General features: G+C 36.2%; 1 protein-coding gene across 7 annotated transcripts; it reads right to left on the reverse strand.

Moving 5' to 3' along the window:
- Positions 1-115: 115 nt before the first annotated feature.
- LOC114734366 (protein FAM135B) lies at positions 116-9,503 on the reverse strand. 7 transcript variants are annotated; one of them, XM_028921994.1, is made up of 16 exons: positions 9,436-9,503; positions 8,425-8,704; positions 8,257-8,342; positions 7,112-7,266; positions 6,531-6,595; positions 6,213-6,407; positions 5,947-6,001; positions 4,801-5,040; positions 4,560-4,693; positions 4,129-4,318; positions 3,977-4,036; positions 3,637-3,882; positions 2,225-2,483; positions 1,944-2,149; positions 1,433-1,483; positions 116-846 (listed from the first exon to the last, which is right to left on the reverse strand). In XM_028921994.1, exons 2-16 carry the CDS (start codon positions 8,493-8,495, stop codon positions 556-558), a joined length of 2,304 nt encoding a protein of 767 aa, XP_028777827.1. In that variant the 5' UTR covers positions 8,496-8,704; positions 9,436-9,503; the 3' UTR covers positions 116-555. The 7 variants fall into 7 exon arrangements, with proteins under 7 accessions (XP_028777827.1, XP_028777826.1, XP_028777830.1 ...); XM_028921993.1 differs by having other exon boundaries at positions 8,425-8,728; positions 9,436-9,465; XM_028921997.1 differs by lacking the exon at positions 9,436-9,503 and adding an exon at positions 8,849-9,318.
- Between the last annotated feature and the right edge of the window lie 1,856 nt (positions 9,504-11,359).

Raw genomic sequence — 11,359 nt, forward strand, 5'->3', positions numbered from 1 at the left:
AGTATTTAAAAGTTTTGATGAGGTTGTGCTTAGCTTACCCCTTAATTTTTCTTCTTATATGAAGACCTCTTCCTTCATGTGATGAACTTCATAGAAATTCAAAGCCACAAAATCAAGAGGATCGATACTTTTTTATATTACCCATAATGCAATCGGCTTCTCGTTTTGATTGAAAAAGAAAAGGCAATAAGATGAGCCCAGGAAACGGAAAAGAGGGGGTAAAAAAAAAAAAACAGATAATCGCAACGATGTGACTGCATGCCAACTTCCAAATGTGGATTCTCTCCCATGTATTTCTTAAAACCATTTCTAACCTACATCTGGTGGAGATGTACCTAAGCCTACAATAATTACATCATTATATATGGATCCTCCCTAAAGCTGCGTATACAAGTAGATGTCCGAAACTAACAAGCTGAGGCCCAAGATTATATAGTTCAGACGTCCATCTTGAGAGACCCCGAACAAACCATTCCTTGGCAATCATTGGAGATCCTCTTACTGAGAATTGTTCATGCCTGTGGGGAGTGCAAAAGGGGGCGCTTCAAGCAGCTGCTATCGAAAAAGCTGGGGAAAAGACCACATTATGAACTTTGCAAAAATGTCAGATTCTAGAAAGTCAATATGAGCGGCCCGCCCTATGAAGGAGTTCAGATTCTTGCCATAGGCAGTGGTATCAAAATTAACATCAAAGCGCATGAACACTCGACGTTCAGAGGGATTGGCACGGATTTGGTCCAAGCAACTATTGAGCATCTCCATGAACGCTCTTCCCTTCTTTGAATTATCATTTGAAGCGGCTTGGCATGATTGAATTCGAGCAGAGTGGTAGGGTACATAACCATCCTGAGGAAGCATCAATTAAGCAAGCCAGAAGAAACTCTAAACTAAAAACAAGCATGCCATAAGAAAAGGTAACATGGAGAGAATTAAAGGTGAAAAAAGGTACATAGACTCAACTAACTTTAAAGCATTGCCTTACCCTTCACTTGAGATTTTAGTATTTATTAGACCTTAATTAGGAAAAAAGATTATACCGCTACTATCATGCAAAAACTTTATTGAGTTCCTTGTCTATGAAGATAACTAATTCATATCCAGCATAACGAAACGCTTGCAGAATTTAAAACATTAAAATCCCTATTGTATGCTCTCTGGAGTTAGAAGCATCGAGACCATCATGTAGTTCACATTATTATTTCAACGAGAGAATATTCTTCTTCTGGGTCGATTGACCCTGATATCTTTGTCCCAAACGAGAGAAGCATGCCCTACTTGCATTGATATATGTGATGGAACCCATTGAAGAAGTTCCAATTCTGCTTACACACATGCTTAAGCTCAACCATGATACTGATGAATAATAACCCAATTTCTAACAAAATATCAGCATAAATGTTCAATTTACATGTGACCAACGGGAAATAAATACCTGAGGAGAAGATAGCAAGATAATATGTTTGAAGTGGCCCAATGTCTTCTGCTGAAATTAGAAAGAAATAAAAGGAAAGAACAATATTAAAACCTCCACCAATAGTATATGTCATTCGTCTCTCTATCACGGCAAATATTTTTTTTCGGTCATACATCACAGCAAATATTAAATTAAAGGGAAAATGCATAGAACCTCCTTAATTTTCAGGCTAAAGCATTTAGATTTCTAAACCTCAGTAAATGTCCTAATAGTCATTTCTATCCCTTTTTCTCGGGTGTCAATCTATTCTCACTACTTCCTGAACTTTACAAGCTAAAAGTCACGGACATTAATAATTTCACACGAACACAATGTAGCTGTTGAAACAATTTTTGAAGGGACCAGAAGCTGATCAACAAAATTAAAACTTGAGGGGCTCTGCAGCCTTCTTAAAAATAAGTCAGTCAGTAGAGTAAGACTAAACTGATGCCAAAGACATTAGACCCTAACTTTCATAGGACCTTCCTACCTTACACAGTTTATAGAGGAAGGTATTTTGGATATCTGAATCATCGGTGAAAGTCAACTGATGAATGCATTGTGTGCCTTTCAGAGTCTTCAAAAGCCACAATCCAGAATTAAACAAAGAGTTCGAACTATAGAGATAACCCAAGTGCGGACCAGATACAGAAACATATGTATGAAGATGTCTTAGGAAAGGTTCCATCATGCTATCTGCAAACATAAAACATATTTTAGCACCAAAAGTCAAACTGACGAGCTGCATTACATCTTAAATGCGTGACTAACCTGCAATAGCTGTTCTTATAATGAGATTACCAATCGAGTGTCCGACAAAACTTATCCTAATATCTTCTAAATTCCCACATTTTGATGCCTTGTCCATTTTTCTTTTAACAAAAGATATGACTTCTTGAGCCAGCCTGTGTCCCATTTCTCTAAAATCTCCAGATGTTTTATCCTCATTAACCTCGGACATAAGAACTTCAGCCACGGGATCTATCAAAAGCCATTGATTCCGGATAAGCCGTAGATCTAGATGATGCCCCTATAAAATTTTGAGTGATGGAGTATTGAGTAATTCACATACATTCCCAACCAATTAAAATACTAAAAGAAAAGATAGATGAATTGTAATTCACGTACTTAATGTTGCTCTGAATAAGATGTAACTGAAAGTGATACACCATGATGTCTATGATATATAAAGTTATAAAAATCCTATATTAACCAAATGTACCAAGATTACAATAGGAGAATAAATGCCCTCACTACTCCAAACAGCACATACATAGCTACTACAATAGGCTCAGCCAGGGTCAGCTCAACTCTGTCACAAAACAAGTTCATCAGCAACTTCATTAGGCTCGGGCAAACTTTTCCATTAAACAATATTTTGTATTTTCAAATGAAATATATTTATATGTAACTAAAAAAATGATGGCTCTTGACTTGTACTTTTATTAATTTTTCCCTTAAATTTATATAATAAATTAGGGAAAATGCACAGACACCCCTCTACTTTGACCACTTTGCAGACAACAACCATATAATTTCAAAATCCATAGAATATACCCATGTATTGTAGCACTCATGGAAATATAAACCATACACGTACAGAAGAAAAGGGCCCCTAGTATGTTATGGTAGGTCAATGCTTCCAGCAAGTTATTTCAACAGATTCCAGTACGTCACATATAATTTATCATTGATCGTATGCCATGTGTCCTTTCACACAATTTCATATGGGGCTTTAGTTAAGTTCCAATCGAAAGTAGATGGAAAGATCTGCTTTCAACTTTCGAGAAAGCTAAAGTACAGTGGTTCATTATGTGGATTTCTAAGTAAATAGTGGCTATTGATAAACGAGTCAGAGGATAAGGAGTGCTGGTGCATTTTCCTTAATAAATTAAGATAACACGACTAATCTAAGTTGGGCTTACCTAACTCAAGCTTAGGCTAAAGAACAATCAAGAAAGTTAGCTTCGGCCCTCAGCTTCTTCAGCTTTGCTCATTCACTCCCACATTAGAAAGTTGAAAAGCACGACTTAAATTAGTAATAGTGTAGAAAAACTTCAGTTGATTCATCAAGAAGTGACTCTGAACCAAATTCCAAAATTCTTGGGCATAGTTAACAAGCTCAATTTCCACACGAAGGCAAGGTACTGATTTTGCAATAAATTCCCCATGACCATACTTGCCTGAAATCCATGCACAAAGACAACAATCTTCAACACACGAGCATTACTTTGTGGCGCGGATTTCTTGTGTACAGTGCCAGAGCTGTCAGTTCGTAAGGTGAGTGATTCTACAAGTTCAACATGTCTTAGGTATGAATTTTCACTATTAGTACGGCGTGTTGTGCTCATCATACGTTCTACAATCACAATTGGTACTCGTGAAGGATCTCCAAATATATACATATCTTGAATTGACCGGTTGTTGATCTGCAATGAAGCAGTAATAAATTAATAGCCCACATGAAAATCTAAAAGGAAGCTAGGGGTCCAAACTCGACATTAATCAAGGAGACAAACTTACCCTCATCTGTGCAATGCTCTTTCGATGGAGATCAGCACGTGTAGCTGCGGTCTGAGGAGGCTGTGCCAATCACAAGACAAAACTAAACTACATGTAACCTTTTACATTAAAAATTATTATTTCCCATTCATAAGGAACAGGAAAGCACTTACATTATCAGGTAACTGCCATGAACTGGCAGTTCTTCTATGTACACCACGGCGGGAAGATTCATCACTGCCACTATTTATATGATGATGAGGCATCTCAAACTTAGAGTACACCATCCATACTGACCACTCAGCTTTCCGATCCTTAGCCCATGCATCACGTAAAAACTCAAGAATCTTTGTTTTGTTATCCCTAAGCATTTAATATGAGCTAAGTAAACAAGCCAAGCAAAAGTTCCATGATACTTGTCCTATCATTATAGAGTCAGAATTATAATTTCAGGCAGTTACACCGGACCAATCTCATGATACATTCATGTAAGTATGTGCATAGTTGGATCTGGAGCTGGTCCATAATTAAGAAACAGTGCCCTGATTTCAGTTTAACAAAATTAAGTAAAATAAAATCCTACAAGATTTGGTGGAAAGCATACCGGTGGAACTTAAGAAATAAACTCCATAAATACATGGACTGATCTCCCAATGAATGATAACAGCCCATCAGTTCGTTCTTGGATAAGGAACAAAGAACTTCAGCATTATGAAGATCCAGAGCACCATTTCCTCTCTGTGCAAGGAAGAGAAAAAGAAGTAAGAACTAATCAAGAAGGAATAATTGAAATGGTATAAATGGCCCAACAAAATAAGAAATACTATCTGAATCGAAGTAAGGACCTCAAGACCATTTTGTGGTTTGCCTTCTCCTGAAACTTCAACATCTGCACCAAGCTGCTTTGCTTGCAGAATAGAAGTTAATAACGTTGGATTGTTCATTTTTGCCTCAGAAAAATCAATAGCTCGACCAACTGCTTTGCTGAACTTTTGCAGTTCTTCAAGCAATATATCACAAGCAGTTAGTAAAGCTTTAACGACTGCAACATTCTTTGCAACTTCAGAAGTAACGCCACTTGCTTCCTGATCAGTCACACAAAACATTATCATTACATGAAGAAGAATGCAAGGAGGACTAAAACAGTAGAATATGAAAGTTAAAATAGTGACTTTCATTGTCGTTGACTCCCTGATCATTTAGGAAAACGAAATGAATGTTATTAAACTCCCTATCTTACGCTTCTCAATGATTTTTACCCCATTCTCAGTGCAAGACACAAATTTGAAGTAGTGCCTGGAAGCCCGACATTTCAAAATGGTCTTTAGTTCCATTGATGCAAAGAAAAATTGCTATAAATACGTCACCATCTTCTTGGAAAGCAGGTTCAAATAATAATCAACACAACGGAAAGTATCAAAATAGGAAAAGGCATTCCAAGCACGACATATAATGTGTGCACGTAGGTAACTAAATATGTGCAGGCATGAACTTCCCTGTTTCCGATCATGTGTAAATAAAAATATAAACAAACAGGTGCAAAATCATAGATGTGAACCCCACAAACTACTAGTACGGACAATATAAAAGCAGACACACACTCATAGGAAATGATGTAGAAGAATGGGAAGTGCCGCTTGAACAAATACTAAAATGACTCACATTCATATTAATGAAAACTGAAAACATTCCCCGTGCATTGCATGAGGATGTTTATTATTTCCCCCCTAAAAAGTAGAACATAATTTGAAAAAAAAATTGCACAGTATTTGGGTATTTAAAAAACCACGTTAATTAATTGTACATGTATAATGATGGATTCTATACTCCCAGGTTGCCAACTAATATGTCCTTAATCCTGAAGGGAGAAAAGGCAAAATAAATTGATACAATAATTATAACTGTCATCTCCCCATAGCATTACGCACAAAGCCACCATGATCAGCAATGTTTAACAGAAAGAAACATCCAATCCAATGTTAACAGCATACTGGATTTGATGTGCCGCAACTTTCATCAGCAATCACTCCGGGACTGCCAGAATTGCTGAAATGGTACAAAGTGAAGGTTATTCTATGAAAAGAAGAATACATACTTTCCAGAAAAAAGAAAAAAGAACAAAAAAAGAAGAAGAATAAGAAGATGGATCCGTAACATGAAGTTTGCAATCAAAGCAGATTAAAATGATCTTCTGAGAAAAATTACAAATTCTAAAGATTCTATCCCAATCATATGCAAGTAAGACTATGCAACAAACCTGGGTACCTTCGAAGCAGACCTGTAAGAAGCAGCTTTCAGTAGACTGACATGTACACTTACATCAACAAGCACTGCATGTAAGGCATCAAAATGGACAGGACAATATGAATGCAATCCTGAAAGGGCTTTGGGAGGAATCCGAAATTCATGAACAGCAGCAGGGGAAGCATCCAGAAAAGCTTGCAATCCAACACTGTAGATGGTGCCCTCAGGTCAGTATATGAATTTCAGCAAGGACGTATCTACCAAAAAGGAAACAAACAAGACTTTTGCCTCAAACTAAAGGGCCAATCAATATACAGCTCCTATTTCTCACCCATCCTCCAAATTGGGAGAAAACATAAGTTCAAACTTCAAAATAGCAGCAGCTGTCGATAAACCCTGCATGCAGATTCCATACAAAAAAAGTTCGATGTGACAAGAATAATAAACTCTACAAGGGAAGAATAGTGAAAAATACTAGTATTCTACTTCATCTTTAAAGAAAAGTTAAAGTTATATTCAATATTAGCTATTCTAGTGCTCATCTTCACTATAGAAGCCAAGTTCTGTACATTAGTCCAAAACTAAGTATTAATCTAGCGTCAAGATAAAGTATATTCCTCAACCTGACAAGCACTTGATACCTAAAAATTACAAATTAGTTCCTACTTCAGTTTTTTTCTTTTCAACAACCGTCTGTACATGTGCATGTGTATGAAGGGGCATGTGCAAGTGTGTATAAAGAATGTACAACCCTATGGCAATTAGAATGTCAACCTTGTCGATGGGGAGGTGTATGACCCAGGGATCTCCCTGACGGATAACTTCGTAACCAAAAAGCAGTTGTCATCTCAAGAGGTTTCTTTTCCAATTGATAACCCTTGAAAATAATGAAAACGAGAAAGAAATTGCTACCTCAAATTTACCAGGGGATAAGATGAACGAGATCATCATACATAAATGAATGTCCTGTCTAGCATATTTTATCTGAAAGGGATGTGTTGAGAAACTGTGGTCCGCATCATCAATTCTCCATATACCATATAAATTACCAGAACCTAGATCAGGAGCTGCAAAATAGGAACTCTGCCTCAGTTATTAATTCAGCATATAAAAAATAAACTTTCTGATGGCTTTCATATGAAGGAAAATGAAGTAAGCAAAATAAAATCAGACAAACTTAAAGAGGATTAAGGATCCACAATCTCATGCATAGCAATGAAACATCCCAGGCATGACGGACATGTAATTCAGATTTCCAGCATGCTTGATCATTTTCACTTTTTCTCTTTTTGGCTACATTGTACCATGACTTTCTTTGTTCCTTACATCAAAATTCAATAAAAGGTTATAAGCCTAGTTAAGCTCTAAGCTTCTTTTGAATTGATACATAAACGTGCTTCTCCAAATTGAATAGATAGGAGAAGGTTATAAGCCTAGTTCAGCTCTAAGCTTCTTTTGAATTGATACGTAAACCTGCTTCCCCAAATTGAACAGATAGGAGAAGGGTCTGCTTCATATTATGTTCCGAAAGTCCAACAGGCTGATGAAATATAAAATAGATGCATAATAACGCTTCATTTCTTCTCTCAAAATTCAAATTACACTCAGGAACGAATATCACCAGAAACTGATCTTTAACAGAAATTCATATATGGGAGTTATGCATTATTCCAGAAATCTATGGTCTTCAACCCAAAATATTACTCATCACTGTAGAGTCTATTAAAAAAAATGACCGTATGAAAAATAATGACAAAAAGTTCAATATGGACTAGTACTTGGCAGAAGGGAGCAGGAACCCCAGGCCAAAATGTACAGCCCGGTTTCCTCAAACGCTCATTCAAAACGATGCTCAGTGTCAAAGAGATACAAGTCATAATTATCATGATCATACTAGCAGGTATTTTTTGCTACCTTGTTATGTACACCCTCATTTCACTCTTGACAAGACTAAACCATAAAACTTTCAAATTTTCACTCTTTATAAAATAATATGTAACAAACAAGAGGGTATAGAGACAGACGTGAGAAAAGTAGACTATGATTTAACAAATTACCTTCGTATTGAACAACTCTAGCTGGAGTCCCAAAAGAGATTTTTTCATTGTCCTCCCATCTACTAGTAATCTTAATTTGATACCATCTACGAAAAAATATATAGTTTAAATTATCAGGTAACAGATTCATAAAGAAAATTAAAGGGAGAAAGTACAATGTACGAGTACCCCTGCCGAAAAAGGTCAAGATTATGAAATCTATGAATGTAGATGGCAATCTCCTGAACAGTTTCCAACATCGCCACTGGCCTGATTCTGCCTGAATGTGACGTCACATTAGGACGCTTCAATATTGGCCGACTTCTATATTTCGGACTATAAGAACCATCCTAGTAACTGGAGCAACCAATATCACCATCATCACAGCACATGCCTATCATTTTTTAAGTCAATACTAGCAGGAGCTCCATCTGCCACCTTGAGATACTGACATGTCTCTCATCGACCCCTGGTTCTTGAGCAAGTGAATTAGCTATTGAAAATGAACAGTTGAATAAGTAACATTGTAAAAGGAAAAGGCCTAATGAGAAACACTGGAGGGGAGTTCTTCCTAAAAAGCAACTGTAAAACACACCCGCACCCACTCACTTACTGAATATGCACCAAAAAATGTGGAAGCCTATATTCGGTAAACTAATTTGTTAAATCATGCGAATCCTTGTCCAAGAATGCTTGACTGTAGATTGTGAATACAATATTATGGTCCAGTAACACTTTAAATAATTGCTTGATTCTCAAGTGGAATGCAATTTTTTTCCCAAGGGAAGTCTAGATAGGTGGTGGAAGTGCCTGCATTAACTCAAGCAAACCAAAAACTCGAAAGCACTAGCAATTTGTAGTACATGAGGACCAAATGAGGCAATACTTAGACGTTGGATTCAAGCAAAAGTTTCAGCAATCATAGTAGCATTAAAAACTCGAGATTACCATATTAAGCCGGTAAAAAGAAGCATAATGCTTGCAAAATCCTCGAAAGGTATACTCATCAATTGCACGTAATCAAGCACGAATGGCGTCACCAAAGAGGTGCAAAATTTTCGACATGTAGCACCTAACTCTGTTCTGATTGGCTAAAATAATTCAGAGGATATGAAGGTCTCAAAATAGAAATTTAAAAAAACAAAACAAAAAAGGAGATGAGGAAGAGAATGATAGCGAGTGGGAGGAGAGAAAACGAACCGGAAACATGGAGATCAGAGTGTGAAATGGGGAGGAGATTGTGGAGTGAAAGCCAGGGTTCGTAGCTGTGAGAAATCTGGTCGGGGAAAAAAGAACGAGGCATACATGCGCTGATTGCTAATGCCTATGTCATGATTCGCGTATCACAAAATACGACGTGAGGAGGGGGGACCACATTGGTTTCCCCATTTGCCATGTTTGTTCTTCTGACCACATGGCGCGCACCTTGTGTCTGCACGCCAGCATAACGGCCATCAGCAAAATCAATCAAGCCCCTCCCTGAAATCATCAATATGGTAATATTTTACATCAACGCATGGTAATTCTCTACTGTAAGTCATTTTCAAATATATTTCACATAGATTTTTTAAAAAAAAAAAAAAAATTCAATAACTTTTTAACTTTATTTCTATTTAATATGTATATTTCGTATAAACAAAGTCAATACAATAATAAACGAGTGATAAAATTGTATATCCATATAAAAAATTTCTGTCAGTACCCTGAGGCCAAGAATGTTTTTTTTACCTGATCTATAAATAAGACTAAGGAGTAGTAATAAGCAGCCTGATCAAAAGAAAAAAAAAGATACTAATAAGCGGCTAACACGCTGGCCAAAAAACCAAAAAAGCTGCTGCTACTAACTTTAACTGATTTCTTTTTTAATTTGGTGAAAGTTTAAATCTTTCTTACAAAAAGCATGTAGAGAGTAATTTCAAAATTACATGTGAAAAATAGCATATAAGGTTACGTTGTGGAATGAACAAAAATAACTTTTCATATTTTCTGCTGTTTTTTCAAAGCATAAAATTAATCATACTTCTGACAGTGTTTTCCCCCTCTAATCCATAAAATTAAGCTGAGCAGATATCATCCTCATTCTCAAACAATCTCTTTTAAATCTAGATTTATTACTTCAGTCCAAAAAACTAGATTTATTACTTGCTAGGATTTTTTGGTCAAAAAAAAAATTACTTGCTAGGATTTTCATCGGGGCGGGAAACCATGGTAGATCGATCTAATTGGGTCACACATTTAGGCCCAACACGAATCATCCTGGCAATGAAAGCCCATTCAGGCCTGCATCCCTTCTAATATCCTTTTCCGGTGCTTAATATAAGACCTCTTTAACTAAATTGATTAGATTAAAAAATTTAGATAAGTTAGTGAATTATAAAAAATATGACATGTTTTTCCTAAAACACCATAATCATCTTTCTTGATATCCTTCCTTCCTTTCTTACTTGATTATGGTTAAAGAAGTATTCATAGAGATAATTTAGGAAAAATTGATAAATATAAGAAATAAACCTTATATTTAGGACCAAAATTAACTTAATAACTAGATCTATATTAAGAACCGGGAGAGCATTAATAGGCGGTGAGGTTCCACGCATAGTTAAAAGGTCTATTGGCTTAACACGTATTTTCAGGCACAAAGTAGAAGAGCAGGAAAAAAAATATATCTAAATTTTTATATCACACTATTGATTTATTTAGTTAAGTATAAAAATAAAGTAAAATATATTATAGCCGAACAAATTAAAAACTACTAAACGACACAGAATTGAACCTCAAGCTGCGCTAGCTTCCCCTATTATAGAATCACACTATTGCAACTAATTCCAATGTCAGGACGTGGAATAAAGGGGGCAGGTTCTTTCACAATCCAAGTCAGTGGTCGTGTGAGAAATAATAATCAGCACATTAATTTCCTGTTGAGTTATAAGGGAATCTTTGTTTTGTATCACCCAAAAGTAAGAAGTGATCTTTATGAGTACGAAAAGCCATTTTAATGATTCCCAACAACTCAATATATTTGGTGGCAATAGTTTATTTTTGACCGACGTGGCCAACTGTTCATGATACCGCTCAATCGATAATTCAAATTAAACTGAGATTGATTCTCTTCTCAATCTGAGCA

This window comes from Neltuma alba, unplaced genomic scaffold, assembly GCF_004799145.2.
Source record: "Neltuma alba isolate B1F8T4 unplaced genomic scaffold, ASM479914v2 tig00013086_pilon, whole genome shotgun sequence".
Taxonomy (NCBI): Eukaryota; Viridiplantae; Streptophyta; class Magnoliopsida; order Fabales; family Fabaceae; genus Neltuma; species Neltuma alba.

Bases quoted from the DNA above. Each gene is read 5' to 3' on its own strand.
- LOC114734366 (XM_028921994.1), bottom strand. From the start codon at position 8,495: ATGTTGGAAACTGTTCAGGAGATTGCCATCTACATTCATAGATTTCAT. The intron at 4,694-4,800 runs GTCCTTACTTCG...TTCCTTGCACAG, and splicing joins AACCACAAAATGGTCTTGAG to AGAGGAAATGGTGCTCTGGA. The intron at 4,319-4,559 runs GTATGCTTTCCA...TTAAATGCTTAG, and splicing joins TTATTTCTTAAGTTCCACCG to GGATAACAAAACAAAGATTC.